We start from the raw sequence: 18,201 nt of genomic DNA, 5'->3' as shown, positions 1-18,201 counted from the left end.
TGTATAGAAGGACTACTTTAATCGAAAAAGAGAAAAAGATAGATAAAATCACTTTATCAAAAACTTATTGCTTATATCTGATATATAATTTATAAGATCACAATCCCATTTTAATTATATTAGATAGAATTAGAATTTAGTTTGAACTTCTTAACGAATCTATTTTTTCTGTTTTTTAAATATATATATTTCAATGTCAAACAAGTTAACTATAGCACTATGTAGCAACATAGTATAAAAAGTATTATATATTATACACAAGTAGTATTGATTAAATTATTCGCTATTAACCAATATCTTTTTTTAAGAATAATTTCCTGCAGCCTAAAAGCAGGCAAGAGTGTATTTATTTTGTTATTTTTCTAACTAAATAAATATTTAAAAATATCCAAAAACAACGCCAAGTAATAAATGCAAATTTGCCCTGACGTCAAATCAGTCGTGTCAAAGTGACTGAATGGATAAATGGGTGAGATGGCTGGTTGGTGGTGGAAAATGTGGGAAACTGTGGGAAAATGTTAAGGCAGGTCAACGGCAGACGCAATGGAATGAGACGGCTTATGATTCGAGGGCGAGAGTGGAAGTTCTTCAAATTCCTCGTTTTGTCTCCCTCAAAGTTTGTGGCTCCCTGCTTTCCGGTTCTGCCCCTCCCCCTCTCCCTCCCCCGCTTTTATCCCACATATGCAGCATCAAGTGGATTGTCTGGGTCTTAGCCATCCTCTCTACTTTTTCCGTCTGTTTTTCTACACCCATTTTTCTCCATTTTCTACACTTTTGCCGCTCGTATCACCGCTTAAGTGCACTCGGGTTGCCTGTAAACAAACAGACTACTTGGCCCAAAGGGGGTGGGCTTGGCTAAGAACATGATATGCCTTTGTCTAGCCTCCAATGCAATGCCTAAAGATGCACTTTCGGGTCGAGGGATTGAAAGCCTGGGCAGGGCACTTCTCTCCTTCGCATGGAAAAAACAAATTATCCTTGTGAGTCGGGGTCCTCTACTGGAAAATTTGTTTATTACTTTTTAGGGCAGGACTTCGTATGAAATTGGTAAAAGAAAATAATAAAAAAAAGATCATTGGATATTCTATGAATTTAGAAAAGTAATAAAATCATACAGTTTTGCGAAGCACAATTTTTGAGAACGCAAAAACGAAGTAAATCCTTTGAAAATAACATGGAAAGTTAAAATATGTGCTATTTTTTCGATTCCTTGAAAATATAATTGCTTACTTTTCCAATTTTATAAATGCATTTCTAGCTACTAATACTGATTATTATCCTATCGTAGTTTTAACATTATTCATTAAGATAATCACACTTTAGACTAAAGAGGGCCATACTTTTAATTGGATTTCATTCATTTCGTGGACAAAAAAGCAGCTAAGACCACATTAAAAGACTTGCACTGTATACAGTGCCACCCACAATTTTCACCGACATATTCCACCATCTTTTTCGCTGTCTTTCGCCTAGTTATTATGTTGCTCAAGTGAAAAATGACGCATTATGCGTTACTTTCAATGCGTGAAAGCCGCTTGTGGGTATGTGTGTGTGTGTGTGCAAGTGTGTCAGTGTATTTGTGAGCAGTGTGTGTGTGTGTGTAGTCAAATGTAACCCCTTGTGGCCACCACACATACTAACACAAAAGCAAAACCCATGCAGAGTTTGTCTAGGACCGAGATTTTTATGCGAAATTTTCCAACGTGTTTTTATTTTCGTACATTTTATGCAGCTATCTCTGTTGCCCAAAAGACCCCTTCTCCTTTGTCCTTTTTTTGTATTTTTTTTTTTTATTTACTGCTGCTGCAAAAATTTTCGCGCGTGTGAAGAATTTTTCTTGCCTGCTGCGCGAATTTTTTGGATTTAGTTTTAGCTCTTATTTATATGTATATTTTTTGTCCAGACCCTGCTGAGAGGCCCCCCATTTCCCTCAATACGTTTTCCTGCTGTTTTCCCTTATTATTACTCAAGGGACTCAAAGTTGTTTTACACTTTCTAGAGTATCACAGAATATTAAGTGGAATTTTGCTTGATTAAAATGTATAATGTTTACAGTATTCTTCTATGCACAATTCTGTTAAAAAAAAAGGTTTTTAAAGAGTTTAAGAATTCTTAGAAAATTTAAAAATTTTATTTCGTTATTAAAGACTTTCAATTTTAATGAAAAGTAATGAAAAATATTTAAAAACAAATAAGTGGGTTTGGTTTATGGACTAAATTTGTGTTATTTTTCTTAGCAATCACCAGTTTTACGAAGTTAAGTAACAGAACCCAGAAAATGCAATATTATATCTTTGTTTCGCGTACAATTACCCGCAATTTCCCTTTGTTTTTCTTTCGTTCGTTACACACAAATAAAAAACGGCTAACCGAAAAAAAAAAGAAGAGATGGTGTCATCAACACATTGCACTTCCGTTTCCGCTTCGCCAGCGTTGGCCACAATTAATGGCCAAGCAAACAATAAGTTCGCCTTCTTCCTCTTTTAACCACTGCAACAACAACAACAAAGCCAGAAACAACAACAACCTCTGCAACAACAACTCAATTTATGAGTGGGTATGTACAGTAGCCGCCCGCTTATTAATTAAGCCTTATAGCTTCAATAAAATTTTGTACTTTTTATGGTCATTTAAAATCATTTCTTGATGAGGTTCCAAATACTAATCTATTATCATTACTTGTTTTCAATTTATATAACTATTAGGAAATCACTGTATTGAATCCAAATCATTTACAATTTAATTTAAAACGTTGTCTGCATTTATATTTAATTTTCCTTAATTATGTACCTGTTCATTTGAGATATATATTTTAAAACTCATTTTATTTAGAAAAGTCAAAAACACTGTTGTTTTTAAATATTTGACATTTTTGTTGCTGATAAAAACAATCTTAATTTAAGAAAAAAAAGCTTATGTTAAAAATATTGGTAGTTTTGAGGCAAATAAATTATGAACCACTTAAAATCACCATATTTCACTTGCAAAAAAATCGGTGGGGGATTTTGACGTATGGAACTACCGTATTTTCTTTATTAAACGTTGAAACTTTAAAAGTATTTTATATATGTTTTCATTTTGAAACCCTAAACCAGTTAAAGTTACAGGTTTGTAATATTTTGTTTCCAGTTTTGTTTTAATTTGTGCTAAACAAAATGTTCTCAAGAATATTGATGCCCCTTTAATTTGCCATCTAAACTGCATGAAAATGTTGTTTATTAGTCGCTTAAATGGAAAAGGCTTGTTAGTTTGGTTTTCAATTTGAATTTAACATTTTTTTGATTAAAGAGATCTTCGATCCGTTGCCTTTTTTAATTAGTGAGCGACCACTGTCCACGTATTGCCATTAAAGTAGCCATCGGATGCTGCAACTGCAACTGCAGTCACCTGCAGCAGGTGCAGCCTTGAACACAAACACAAACACAAACGGAGGCACGCGAAATCGGGCAAACAGGCAAGCATATACGCGGGTTGTCGTAGGCCCGTCGATGCCGACAAACAAGCAAATGGCAAAACGTAAATAGTCCGTGGCGTTTACGGTGGCGTATACGTGATGTACGTGATATACGTTGCGCATACGACGCGTGGCGCGTCCAAAAAAGGAGTTGACGCTTCCAGCGCAGGCGAGACATTAAACGCACCGCAACCGAACGGCACCACAAGAAGCCCAAGTCCACAGGGCAGCGTAAAAGCAGCAAAGGCAGCAGCAGCAGTAGTAGCAGCAAAAGCAGCAGCAGCAGCAGAAGCAGCAGCGGTGGCTAAAATATCAGCTGCAGAGCAGCCAGACAGTATGGCTTAGTTCCCCGGTCCCCCAGACACACTCCTCCATCCCGTAATTCCCACAGAAACAGAAACACGAACGACCAGCCGACGGCGAATCGGTTTAATTCGGCTTAGTTCGAGTAAAGAAACGAGCAGAAATCGAAAAGTCGAGAGCTGTCGAAGGAAAGCGGGGAAAATAGTGCACCCAAAGAACTTGGGATACCCTTCAAACCCATTCAATAGTTTGAAGGACTTTTTAATAATTGTATAACTCGGCTGTGAAATGTGGGAGCACTACCGTATAAAAATGCTACAAACAAAAGGTTTAAAGTTATTATAAAATAACTCTGTTAGAACTGACAATTCTTGGCTGATAAAAGTAAAAAATATATATTATACAACTGATATTATATAATAGTTAATACTAATAACAACAATTTGATTTATTATTTAATGATACAAGTAATAAATGAAAATACTTCAATTACATTCTATGGAATACACTGTAACCATGAAAATTTCCAGGGACTCCTTTAAAACACTCTTCTTCAAAAGCGACCAATCCCGTTCATCAATATATTTTGGCGCCAAAAAAAAACGCTTGCAAGCTTAAAAAGCTTCCCCCAATCGGTGGAGCTTTCGCAGCGGAACGAAATGGCAAATGGAACAAGCGGAAGAGAACATTTCATTTGTTTTCTCTCGGTTTCAATTTCGGTTTCAGTCGTCGGAGAAAGGTTTTTTGGATGGTAACTATACTACTCATAACAACTGCAATTGCAAAACACTGGGGGATCGAAAAGGTCAACATGGGTTCGTTCTTAATTCGTAGTTCCAAAGATCTACGTTAACAAAAGCTTTCGTCCGTTATAAACTACTCTTTTTTCTCGTCTCTGAAAAAGAGTTGAAAAACCTGCCGCTTTATTGCCTTGCATGAACTGGTGATATACGTGGGATAATTTGTTTTATTTTCACAGTTGAACTACCTTATAAGTGGGGTGCAATTATTATGGCACACGTGGAATTAACTGGATTCAACTGTTGTTGAATGGAGAGATTGCATTGCAATGTATTTATGTAATAAACATGTAATAAAAAACAATACTGATATCTGATATTTTTTATCAAACGTCTTGAGTTAATAAATTAATAAATAAATTACGCGCCTAAGCCATAGAATGAAAAAATGTGTACAATTCTTTACTGAATAATATTTGTACTTTTAAAATATATATATTAACATATAACAGCGAAGTACGATTTTATATTGTGTCATTATTTTTGGGAGTAAACGAATTCTTTGTTTGACAGCATTTTGTAAGATATTGTATATTGTATATTTTGACATTGTTCGCTTATCTTCTGTCAGCAAATATTTTAAAACGTCTAGAAAATAATTTTAAAGCCATTATTTTTGGCTATTTTTAAACTTTGGGGAAAACCAATGTATATATTCAAGATTTTAAATTACCAACAGTTTTTTTCCAGACGGTACATATTTCCGAAACTGAAATTTGAAAATGTTAGCAGCAGATAATTATGCTTGAATTGAAAATGTTAGCAGATTATGCTTGAAAACAATCATTTTGGGGAAAATAATAAAGCAATCACTGAAGTATTGAAGTATTTTTTACTGTAATAAAATAGAAAACAACTGTTGCGCTCGATAAACAAGATAATGGCAACATGTTAGCAATGTAATATGTACAATATACATGATTTTAAATCACCAGCAGTTTTTTTCCAGGCGAAACATTATTCCGAACTAAAATTTAACAAGAGAGAACGCTATAGTCGGGTGCCCCGACTATCAGATACCCGTTACTCAGGTAAAGGGAGTGCGAGGGAGATGGAGATAGAAACTTTGACCACGCATAACTTTTTAACGAATGGTCCGATTTGAAAAATTTCTTCTACATTTCGATAGGTATTGATAAACACAATAAAACTGCAATTTTACTTTTCCGAAATATTTAAATTTTTAAAATCGTATATAAGCGATTGTGGGCGTTAAAGGGGGCGTGGCACCATTTTGAAACAAACTTGCGCTGCGTAGGAACTTCTAAAATCTACATGCAAAATGCCAATCTTCTAGCTTTTATAGTTTCCGAGATCTCAGCGTTCATACGGACAGACAGACGGACAGACAGACGGACAGACGGACAGACGGACAGACGGACAGACAGACGGACAGACGGACATGGCTAGTTCGACTCGGCTAGTGATCCTGAACAAGAATATATATACTTTATAGGGTCGGAAACGCTTCCTTCTACCTGTTACATACTTTTGCACGAATACAATATACCCTTTTACTCTACGAGTAACGGGTATAAAAATGTTAGCAGATAATTATGCTTGACAACAATCATTTTGGGGAAAATAACCAAACAATCACAGATTAATATATTTTTTGTTTTGGCAATGTCCTATGGGAAATATAAAATCATGGGCGGGCTCTTCCTCAATAATTTGTTGCACACTCTACTGTAATGAAAAAGAAAACAACTGTTGCGCTCGCTAAACAAGATAATGGCATCATGCTAGCACATGAATACTCAGCTCGTTAAATTACTTCTTTTTTACCGCTTTTTCTGTCAACAGAATAATGCCACCGATTGTGGCAAGCCCCAAAATGCCCGTTGGCCGTTGGAAGTTTGCCTGGTTATTGACACATTTGCTTCTATTTTGAATCTATTCTCTATTCTCTACTCCCTTCTCCATTTCGCTATTTTTTTTGTATGCACAGCACGATATTTGGTGAAAGCCGAGCCCGAAAATGTGGGAGGAGTACGAAACCAGACGGAAAGTTCAGACCTACGAAACAGTGGGACAGTATTGCGGTATTGAGTTTAAAACATTTTTCAAATTATTGTTGTTAAACTGTATATTGGTATTATCAGTTTAATTGTTGATTAATGGATCAATCAAAAGTCTCCTACTTACATAAATGTAAAACCTAAGGGGGTTTTATAGAGATAAAAATATTGATTGTTTTTTTGCCTCTTGCCCTAGAAAATCCCCTGAATTATATTAACAGCCAAATGATAGAAAAAAAGACCGGAAATAAAGTTTGAAATAATATGAAAAAAATGATAAGATTATTTCCATAATTCTTCGAAATCACCGAAATAAAGATAAATTTAATTGGGCAGTACTTTGATCCAGCTCCACTGTGACTGGTGCTGCACTCAATGTAAATATGTACGCGATGACTAAATTAACAAAGAGACCTCGCCCAAATGGGTCAACATTGTTCTAAGGCCCCAGCCCCACACATACACCTCCCCCCCCTTTTTTTCGCCACCATAGAACAGCAACTGGTGGCATGAACAGAAATGTTAGAAATTTGTATGTTGCGTTTCATAGTCTCACTTTTGGTCAAGGACAGTTTGTATAGTACTTGGGGCACATATTGAAATGCTGGACACACAAAAGATCAACACACATTAAACTAGTACGCCATTGATTATCTTTAACTGAACAACAGCTAAGGCAATCTTTTTAAAATAATTTATTTTTTGTAAAATCTAAATAAATGCAGATTTATATTCAAATTGAAAGGAATATTTCAATTTGCTTCTAACAAATGCTATTTAATTTCATAACTTTCATATTCCATTATTCCATGTATTATAATTTAATTTAATGAATACGCGTTTGAGTTCCAGTAAGTCTATCAATAAATCTCTGTCCGCTATCACAGTTAAATCGTTAAGCCAGGCCAAAAAGCCAGTGCAATTGCAACACCAATTTAATGCTCAACTAGCCCTGAAAATTATATTGAAATTATAAATGTTTAATACGTACTTTGTACGACTGCTACTATATGGTCAGTGAACAGATTGTCCAGTTCAGCTGATGATGGGTTTTTAATACGTGTTTAAATGGTTCGTTGACTGCCCGTCGAGGGCTGTCAACCGTGCAGGTGCGAGCGAGATGGACACTGAGCGGTACTAGGACACTAAGTAGTAACTCAAATTTCCATCAGCTTCTGCCCATTGCGCAATTACATGTCGCATGTCATCTATTCATAATGCCATTACAGAACCATCTGTATCTGGGGTGAGAGGTTCTGTCCGTCGCCTTCGTCAAGTTTATTGATTTAATTTAAACAGCTTGTAGGGGTTGAGCTAATACACAATTATGGGTTCGAACGGAGACCTTAACTGCTGACAGCCTCATGAACTAAGTGTATTGTCAAAGATATGTTGAAAACTCTTTAACAACATTTTTTTGTATTATCAAAAATACCATTCTATATTCTTTTACAACTTTAATACTGAATTAATAAGTTTTAAAACACTAAACAAGTCACAATTAAAGCTATAATACTGCAGTTATAAAACGTAATCTTCCTTTACTTTACTTAAATCTTTTGTACACTTACAAATTATTGTGCCCTAAAACCAGCTTTTTTACAACTTTGCCATTTTTTAAAAAATAACAAAGTGTATATATAGAAGGCACTTAAATGATATTTAAAAGTTTATTATATTTATTCAACTGTAAGACAATGATAACTGATCGTTTTTCTTTAACCAACAGCAAGTTACACACCCATATTGTGTTGCCATAAAGAAAAGAGATACAAAAACGGAGAAACGTAGATGAAATAAAAGCATAAATCGGTTTAATCTGAGGAATCAGCCTGAGGCAAGGCCAGATAGTCGAAATATTTTAATTGCATGCCTTTTATTTGCTCGCCAAGCTGAAAGCGAAATTAGTGTCAGAGGTTCGTTCACCGATCGATTCTCGGATGCAATTCACTTTAATTCAAATTGACTACAAAAAAAATCCCACACTGCGAAAATAGGCTACCACTTGTCACGATTCAGCGATGTTCTCAAGAAATTTCAATTGATTTGCCTCTTGCTAAAAAGCGCGAATTCTTATTTCCCCCATATTCAGAGAGCCATAAATTAGAATAAGAAATAATATAGAATCTGACCGAAGCGAAAACAAAAGAGAAGACAGCGTTGATGACGACGATCAACGCTTGATTCTTGTTTTTTTTTTTTTTATTCATGATTTTTAGTTTTTTTTTTCCGCTGTCGCCGAGCTAGTGAGATGTTGGTTTTGCTGCCTGACGATTTTAATGATTAGTCCACAGATTTTGTTTTCTATTTAGTGCCGGAGGCTAGAAACAGAGATTGTGGGTCAGTGGAATCAAACAGAAACAAAAGCGTAGCAGAGCAAAAAACTAGACACGTAGAAGAGCATAAAATATTTATATGTGTAGGAGACTGAGATTGGCAAATTTTTAATGGAATTTATGGGACGTTAGGGAAAAGTGATTTGTACTATCTATGTATTTATATATATATATTTTTTATTCAGACCAATTCCAACATACTTTCTGAGTTTTCAATTCATAAATAGTTTTTTATGAAGCGCGACATAATAACAATATTTTCAACACTTAAACCTCATATTAAAATTTAAGATTGGAAACTTTAACATTTAGGTAATTTCCCAGATATTCACTCATTTTGCTTATTAAACGCATAAACCCTGTTCCTAAAATCTCTTCATCGAGTTGACAAACATAAAAAGCTTTCGGGGCGACATTCTTTGCATTGGTTCGGCGTCTCCATAGACAATTAGTCGGTGCTGATTGTCGCGAAAGTTAACTAAGGGGACCACGATGTCGCGGAATGCTGATAATTGCCCACGTTGCAGAGTAGCAAAAAAAAAATAATATAAAGAGGTTGAGAAATGAAATAAATAAATGACAATTAGCGCAATGAAACAAAGCAAAGCGGAAATGTGGAAAGCAGAGGGATAACACCTCAGTGGGAGGTCAATATTTGGCGGAATTAAAATGATTTATTCCCAAGATTGCTACTTGTTATAAACCCAAGATAATTAAAACAGAGATTTGCAGGTCTTATGTTAATAAGATCAGATGTGAATTCCCAAATCACACTTAAGTACAATTTAGCAGTTCAAAATGGGATGTCAATCCATACAATAATAATATTGATCCGTTTTTATATGTTGTATGTTTTGTTGTATCATAACTGGTGGACTTATAGATAAACCGGTCATTCTGTGTATTTGGGGCTATAGAGTGCGAACCACTTACCTCTTTGATCTTCTGACGTCGCTCCTCCAGCGTGGCATCCAGTGTGTCCGGTGCCTGATCATTTCCGCCGCCTCCCAATGGCAATTGAGGTTGATTGTGCTGGGCGGAACTCTGTGGTTGGGAGGCCTGACTGTCGCCGTTGTCTCCCTGAACTGGAGCGGCCAAAACGGGAATGGCGGCGTGCTGACCCTCGTCGCCGGCGCCCCGCTGCTGATCCTCCTGCTGATCCGCTAGAGCGGCCACGGGAGCGGGAGCCTGAGCCTGTTGGGCCATCGCCTGCCCTGCTCCGCCGCCACCCGCCGCTCCAGACTCTGCGCCCCCGGCTGCCGGTGGTTCATCCAGGATTTCACCCAATTCCGCACGGATCTTTCGCTCCAAACGCTGGCGATCGCCAATGAAATGTGGATCCTCGTTGCGATGGGGGGCGTGGCCGGCGAGGGGCGGAGCGGGAATGAAGATCTCGGGTCCGGCCTTCTGGAAGTGCTTGTAGACGCGCAGAACGCGATCGCTGCCGAAGTTATCCGGCAGCAGGAAGATGCCGCCGAAGCAGAGGAAGCACAGCGTTACAAGGACGAGTCCAATCAGACATTTCTCGCGCGAGTGGAAGTTTGATTTCCGTCCAATTGGACTGATGCGGTACATGGTGGATTTAGTTGGCGTTATCGTGGCGTATGTTTTAATTCTATTCGACTGATTGATTGTTTTTTTATTGTTTCACTTAAGTCTTTGAGTGCATTTAACGTTTGGGGTTTTCTGGTTTTACAGGAGTCTTGATTTTGTTTTGGTTTTTTTTTTGCGGGAGACTTTTAATTTATTTTTATATCTGGTGAAGTTGATGCTGTTAATTTAATAAGGAAAATGGTGTTAGTGAAAATTGTTTCTAACGAGATTGATTTATTATTGTTTTTGAGGGACTTTCATTTTATTTATTTGTATTTAAAGAAATCTAAGTATTAATTTGGAGTTTAATAAAAAGGGGCGTTTGTTTCTAACTTGTTTTAGTTCAAAATTAAATTTTTTTTTTAATTTTGTGGATTTATGTTTGTTTCTTTTATTTGATTTTTCTTTTTTTAATCAGGATTGTTTTTTTGTTTAGGTATCCTTTTAAAAGGAATATAATTTATTTAATAGGAGGAACTCAGCAGTTTTTTTTGCGTTTTGCCGGCTCTCTCTCTTTCTCTCGGTCGCCTTTCTCTCCCGCTCTGCCTCTCTTTTGGGGCTTTCTCAATGGTGCATTGTTATTGTTATTATTGGCTATTTTCGGTTGTTTTCACATACACACGCCTAAAAAAGGAACAAAAACACAGACAAATAAGAAAGCCAACAAAAATAAAGGTAATTCGACGCGATGTCGTGGCAAATGAAGAAGAGCGGGAACACACACACACAAGCACAACGTGGCAAACAACCGACAACCGTTTATGCGTGATTTTGCATTACAATTTCTCATTTTGAATTTTAATGTACTCTCCTAATTTGCACAAAATACACTGACATTACAGGCTAAACAATCATTTTGAAATTTATGAAGAGGATTTGGAATAAATTCGTTTTACACTTTTTTCGTTATTTATAATAATTTAATCATTATCAAAATTGTAAATATTTTGTTAAGTAATTTTAAATTTATTTTTAGATTTCACAACTTGTAAAGATTTGATTAAAAAAAACGTATCAAAATTGGTTAAAGCTCCAAAAAAAATCTGAAAGACATATTGATAAAACACTTTCCTAAAATTTATTGATTTTTATCTATATTTAGATGTCCTTAAAAAATTTTGTACAAACGAATAATTTTCAATTTTTTTAATGATTTCGTAGAATACTTATATATGCATTAGAACTGATTTCGTAGAATACTAATGTATGTATGTATTTTTCTGTTCGACAAGGATTTTTGTTTTGAGTTATCTCTTTTAAATTATTATTACCATATTTATTTATTTAAAGCACCTCATTAATAGTTTTATTGTAGACGTTTTTAAGCCATAAACTCTCAGTACTTAAATTTGTTAATAATTTGAATTATTCGCACTTTTTAAGGTGTATTTGTGTTTATTATCACTTTTGTGATTTGGAATAAATAACGATTTCGTTGCTATGCATAAACTGAAGGCCAAGAAGAGAGGGGCGAGAGGGAGGGAGAGAACACGCAATATTTTGCAAAAAAAAAACGGGCTGACAACAATAACATTTATTACGGAATACCGTTAGTTGGCCAAACAACCGTACGAAAAAAAAACACAGAAACAAAAAGCAAAAAAAAAGTATGGAGAAAAAAGAAACACAGCTGATGGAGGAGAATGGGAGAAAGGAGATAAAAGAGAGAGGAAGCTGAAAAAGGGATGAATCTTTTGATTTTGATTTTCGTCTCCCGTCTCCTTTACTCCCTTCACCACTCTTCCAGCCAACTCGCTCGCACCATCGCCGCTTCTTCCTGGTGTTTTTGTTGTTTTCCTCCAAGGAGGAGTTGTGTGCGAGCAAGAGGGGCGATGTTTGAGGGGACACCAGTGTTTCACCTGCCACAATTTATATCTTTACACAAACCGCACGTCGATTTGCAGCTTAGCCGTCAAACCATCGGGGCGTTTTAGACAATCGCGTTTGGTTCTATGAATTTACACTTTTTTGAGTTTGGAGACGACTAAATAAACAGCTTGGAGGCGCTTAGAGGTGGAAAATCTTCGATGCTAACGTCGATGATATCGAATAATAAATTATTATTACCATATTTATTTATTTAAAGCACCTCATTAATAGTTTTATTGTAGACGTTTTTAAGCCATAAACTCTCAGTACTTAAATTTGTTAATAATTTGAATTATTCGCACTTTTTAAGGTGTATTTGTGTTTATTATCACTTTTGTGATTTGGAATAAATAACGATTTCGTTGCTATGCATAAACTGCAGGCCAAGAAGAGAGGGGCGAGAGGGAGGGAGAGAACACGCAATATTTTGCAAAAAAAAAAACGGGCTGACAACAATAACATTTATTACGGAATACCGTTAGTTGGCCAAACAACCGTACGAAAAAAAAACACAGAAACAAAAAGCAAAAAAAAAGTATGGAGAAAAAAGAAACACAGCTGATGGAGGAGAATGGGAGAAAGGAGATAAAAGAGAGAGGAAGCTGAAAAAGGGATGAATCTTTTGATTTTGATTTTCGTCTCCCGTCTCCTTTACTCCCTTCACCACTCTTCCAGCCAACTCGCTCGCACCATCGCCGCTTCTTCCTGGTGTTTTTGTTGTTTTCCTCCAAGGAGGAGTTGTGTGCGAGCAAGAGGGGCGATGTTTGAGGGGACACCAGTGTTTCACCTGCCACAATTTATATCTTTACACAAACCGCACGTCGATTTGCAGCTTAGCCGTCAAACCATCGGGGCGTTTTAGACAATCGCGTTTGGTTCTATGAATTTACACTTTTTTGAGTTTGGAGACGACTAAATAAACAGCTTGGAGGCGCTTAGAGGTGGAAAATCTTCGATGCTAACGTCGATGATATCGATATTTTGAAAACATCGGTAGAATCGATGTTCGGGAGCTATCATCAATGTTTTTCCATCTCTAACGAGTCAGACTTACTTCGAAAACTGGTCACACCAAGAAATACTCCGGTTCTTACACACTGTTAAGCCCAAAAAAATGCTCTGCAGAATAAAAATTATGGAAATTTAAGAAAAACACATATATATGTTTATTTATCTAGGATTTTAGAGTTTCCTAAGCATATCTAGGCTCCCACAAAAACTCCATTAGTGGTGGAGAAAACTCAATGCCAATGCTTTGTTCCATTGTTTTTTAGTCGTTGTTTCTCAGCCACTTTCTCTTCCACGTAAAACTGGTCACACTACACGGGGCTGAAAACCAGTGCTGCCGGATCATTGGACCGGCACTCACTTTCACCTTCTCTTTTCGCCTTTCTCCGATTTTTTATCTCGCAAATTGTATAGCATTTTCACAAAGTACCTTAAAAATTCAGCGAATCTTTTTTTAAGTTACACATTGTACAGCATAAGAATATTCGTAGCGGGATAAAATAATTTAATAAAATCGCAAAATTATGATTCAAGTATTACATATGTCAACTGGAGTTGCAATTGATTATTAATTATAAATTCATTTTAAATGTTTTTTTTTTTATTTTTGTTCTTCTAATTTTTTGACTTTTTAAAAATATTTAAAAAAATGTAATTAAGCCAGAACGTAAATCGGTGTTGGTCAATTCGCCTATCGCTGCCTATCGATAACCGGTATTCGGCTGCATTGTTGTGTTGTGTTTATTTCACAATTTACGCAGATTTTTCCCCGAAAACCCTTCTAAAAGGATGCCCAAGGAGAAGTCCAAGTCCCGCCGTCGCAGCCGCAGCCGCAGCCGTGACCCGAAGGGGAGCAGGAACGGTAACCGGGATCGGGAGCGGGAGCGGGAGCGTGATCGCAGGGACAACAGCAACAAGGACAAGGAACGCGATCGTAGGCGGGAAAACGACAGGAGCAGGGACAAAAAGCGGGAGCACAAGGGCCGGAAACATAGGTCCCCGTCCTCCAGCTCCTCCTCGTCCAGTTCATCCTCCAGTTCGGCGCCCGGTGGCCCCCGTTCGCCGCTGGCCAAGAGCTCGATGAAACTGCTGCAGACCCTAGAAGCCCGTCGCCTCGTAGAGCAAAAGGATCGCCAGCGGAAGAAGGACGAACTGAAGGCCCAGGAAACGCCCGAGGAGAAGCGCGCCCGTCGCCTGCGCGAGAAACAGGCCAAGGAGCAGCGGCGTCGCGAGCGGATGGGCTGGGACAACGAATACCAGACGTACTCCAACGAGGACAACCCCTTCGGCGACTCCAATCTCACCTCCACGTTCCACTGGGGCAAGAAACTAGAGGTGGAGGGCCTGTCCAATCTCTCGACCAAGACAGTAGAGGTACTTTCGCTCCAGAAGCAGCTGGAAAACCGCAGGGAACTGGAGAAGGTCAAGAAACGGCGGCAGGAAAGGGAGCTGGAGCGGCAGGTGCGCGAGGACGATCTCATGATGCAACAGCGCGCCAAGGAGGCGGTGCAGTTTCGCGAGTGGCAGCGCCAGGAGGACCAATTCCACCTGGAACAGGCTCGACTGCGCAGCGAAATCCGCATTCGGGATGGCCGGGCCAAGCCCATCGATCTCTTGGCCCAATATGTGGCCGCCGGGAATGCCCCGCTGGAGGAATCGCTCGAGATGCAGATGCACGAGCCCTATGTCCTGCTAAATGGCCTGCCCATGGAAGAGCTGGAGGATCTACTGGTCGACATAAAGGTTTACGAAGAGCTGGAGCAGGGCAAGCATATAGATTTCTGGAACGACATGATCACCATTGTGCAGGACGAACTGCAGCGGCAGCAGAAGCTGCAGGTGGAGAGCAGCTCGCTCAATCAGCGCCGGGATGGCATCCACCAGGCGGTGGTCAAGGATGTGGCGGACATTTTCAGGGGCAAGAACGCCCAGCAGCTCGAGGAGATGCGGCAGCGCATCGAGGCGAAGATCAGTGGACGAGCGGATGGCGTGGACATCAGCTACTGGGAGAGTTTGCTATCGCAACTCAAAGCTCACATGGCCAGGGCTCGTCTTCGGGATCGTCATCAGGCCTTGTTGCGGGAGAAACTGTTGCTGCTGAAGCGAGAAAACGACGATGAGACGGCGCAGGAGGAGATGCCTCCACCGATCAAAGAAGAGGAGATGGAAACCCAGGACACAGAGGATCCCGCAGATGGCGAGGGCCCGCCCGAAGACGAAGAGGATCCCCTCAAGGAACTGCGCGATGCAGTGCGTCTTTACCAGGCAGGAAACTACAGTCCGCGCTACATACGCGAAGAGGATTTCACCGGCAGACGGATGCAAAATGAAGACGACGAGGAGGCGGAAGCAGAAGGTGCCCTCTACGAAGAGGAGGACGATGAGCGGCGGACGCAAAGGCAGCGTCTGCTCATCCTGCACCCGGAACGCGTGGACACCAATCAGCTGACGCCGCAGGAGCTGCGCATGCGCAACGAGGCGAGACAGGGAATGCAGGGCGACGAGGCCGAGTTCAGTGTGGAGACCACTTTGGATGCAGTGCCCCAGCTGGCCACCGACAAGTACCGGCCGAGGAAGCCGCGCTACTTCAATCGCGTACACACAGGCTTCGAGTGGAACAAGTACAACCAGACGCATTACGACATGGACAATCCCCCGCCCAAGATCGTCCAGGGCTACAAGTTCAACATATTCTATCCGGACCTCATGGACAAGTCGCAGACGCCGCAGTACTTCCTCACTCCTTGTGCCGACAACGGGGACTTTGCCGTGCTGCGCTTCCACACGGGACCGCCGTACGAGGACATCGCCTTCAAGATCGTCAACCGGGAGTGGGAGTTCAGCTACAAGCGGGGATTCCGCTGCCAGTTCCACAACAACATCTTCCAGCTGTGGTTCCACTTCAAGCGATATCGCTACAGGCGGTGAAGGACCGGCATACACCTCATTCTCCCTGATACTTATTTTTTCGTAGCCTTATATTATGTCCAAATAAAATGTAAGAAGAAAAATTTTAGAAAACAATTTTTTTTATTTGAATAAAGAATTAAGAAAACCTATATGTGTCATTATAATTCTCCACTACTATCACATGATCCTACCATTTAAAATATATTTATTTCCATGCCTTCTTTGCATGTATTAAGGTATGTTTAATTTATCAGATGTTAGATTTTAAAATTACCTCATACATTTATTCCAAGAAAACGTAATCTATTATTCTACCATATAATTTTTGAGAACATAGTTTGGATCAAAATATAATAACTAATGCTATTAAGAAAGACCTTGAAATATTAACAAAAACTTAAGAAATAATAACCGTTTTGGTGATCCTCTAGATCCTTGTTTTAAGATTCTCCTTTGGTCTTTAGTTTATGTCCAATGATTCCTACTTGAAAAGGCCTCTCGAAATTCCCTTCTTATGGCTTCCATATTTGTTTTAACATCGTGTGATCTTTAGCAACCTTATTTGTAACATATATTAATAAACTTATGATATAAATCAGGGCCTTCACATCAGGTTGCAGTCCTTGATGGGTTGTTCCAGGACCTTTTCCACGGCTTCTCCACGCTCCGCCTTTTGAACTTGGGCCAGGACACTGGCATGCTGAGGAAATGCCAGGCAGGAGAGTTTCGAGTGGACCAGCTGCCCGTCGATGGCCACCTCGAAGGATCCTCGACGTCCTTGGCGGCAGGATATGTCCAAATCGGGCGACGAGGCCAGCAGGAATTCGCGCAGCAGGTGGCACTGGCCGCTGAAGTTGCAAACGCCGCTAGAATATAATAAAATACTATAATTTAATACAGTTTTAACAGTTAAGAGTTATTCCTCTTACCAGTATTCCACCTCCACCTTCACCATTACATAAATATAATCAAAACAAAAATAAAAGTAGCGCTTCACCAACAGCTGTCACAAAATTATCGTTATCGCTTATCGGTACACTGCAAAACTATTTATTTAATTCAAAATCCTTCAACAAAAGTTATGGTCTTAAAGTGCAGGCTTCTGGTCACTTTTTTGCAAACCCATTTTTTGAGATGACGAAAAATCGACCAAAAAATACAAATCAAACTGAAAACTTTACCAAATTTAAACCGATTTCAAAGTGGCATACCTCTAAAGCCTTGTGATTGGATCCTCTAAAAATCTGCATTCAAATTTTTCAAATTAACGTTGATCACATTTTTGATCCATTTTCATGTGAGTTATTTCTAATTTTCCGATGTCTTATTTAACATTGACCCAAAATTGGACTTCGAGGGTCCATAACTTTTCCAATTTTAAACCGATTTCAAAGTGGCATACCTCTAAAGACTTGTGATTGGATCCTCTAAAAATCTGCATTAAAATTTTTCAAATTAACGTTGATCACATTTTTGACCCATTTTCATGTTGGTTATTTCTAATTTTCCGATGTCTTATTTAACAATGACCCAAAATTGGACTTCGAGGGTCCATAACTTTTCCAATTTTAAACCGATTTCAAAGTGGCATACCTCTAAAGACTTGTGATTCGATCCTCTAAAAATCTGCATTCAAAATTTTCAAATTAACGTTGATCACATTTTTGACCCATTTTCATGTTGGTTATTTCTAATTTTCCGATGTCTTATTTAACATTGACCCAAAATTGGACTTCGAGGGTCCATAACTTTTCCAATTTTAAACCGATTTCAAAGTGGCATACCTCTAAAGACTTGTGATTGTATCCTCTAAAAATCTGGATTCAAATTTTTCAAATTAAGGTTGATCACATTTTTGACCCATTTTCATGTTGGTTATTTCTAATTTTCCGATGTCTTATTTAACA

The 18,201-nt window shown here is 38.7% G+C and overlaps 3 protein-coding genes across 5 annotated transcripts in view; 1 reads left to right on the top strand and 2 right to left on the bottom strand.

Moving 5' to 3' along the window:
* The window catches only part of LOC108049874 (mannosyl-oligosaccharide alpha-1,2-mannosidase IA), a 58,174-nt gene extending 45,400 nt beyond the window's left edge, over positions 1 to 12,774 (bottom strand). Inside the window, exons 1-2 of one of the 3 annotated variants that reach the window (XM_044461276.1) lie at positions 12,367 to 12,774; positions 9,848 to 10,685 (exon numbers count right to left, since the gene is read on the bottom strand). In XM_044461276.1, the coding sequence (XP_044317211.1) occupies positions 9,848 to 10,489 (642 nt within the window). In that variant the 5' untranslated portion in view covers positions 10,490 to 10,685; positions 12,367 to 12,774. The remainder of the gene's footprint in view (positions 1 to 9,847; positions 10,686 to 12,366) is intronic. The other 2 variants (XM_044461278.1, XM_044461277.1) reach the window with 2 other exon arrangements.
* Positions 12,775 to 14,088: 1,314 nt separating this feature from the next.
* LOC108049918 (cactin) lies at positions 14,089 to 16,443 on the top strand. Its single transcript, XM_017131319.2, has one exon. It carries the CDS (start codon positions 14,174 to 14,176, stop codon positions 16,310 to 16,312), a length of 2,139 nt encoding a protein of 712 aa, XP_016986808.1. The 5' UTR covers positions 14,089 to 14,173; the 3' UTR covers positions 16,313 to 16,443.
* Positions 16,444 to 16,556: 113 nt separating this feature from the next.
* LOC108049919 (migration and invasion enhancer 1) lies at positions 16,557 to 17,329 on the bottom strand. The gene is made up of 2 exons (XM_017131320.1): positions 17,224 to 17,329; positions 16,557 to 17,160 (listed from the first exon to the last, which is right to left on the bottom strand). The coding sequence occupies exons 1-2, from the start codon at positions 17,247 to 17,249 to the stop codon at positions 16,899 to 16,901; spliced, it is 288 nt and encodes a 95-aa protein (XP_016986809.1). The 5' UTR covers positions 17,250 to 17,329; the 3' UTR covers positions 16,557 to 16,898.
* Positions 17,330 to 18,201: the final 872 nt, after the last annotated feature.

The sequence above is a fragment of the Drosophila rhopaloa genome, unplaced genomic scaffold (assembly GCF_018152115.1).
Source record: "Drosophila rhopaloa isolate 14029-0021.01 unplaced genomic scaffold, ASM1815211v1 contig_3, whole genome shotgun sequence".
Classification (NCBI taxonomy): domain Eukaryota; kingdom Metazoa; phylum Arthropoda; class Insecta; order Diptera; family Drosophilidae; genus Drosophila; species Drosophila rhopaloa.
The sequence above is the reverse complement of the archived record's forward strand: the minus strand, read 5'-3'. Positions and strand labels throughout refer to the sequence as shown.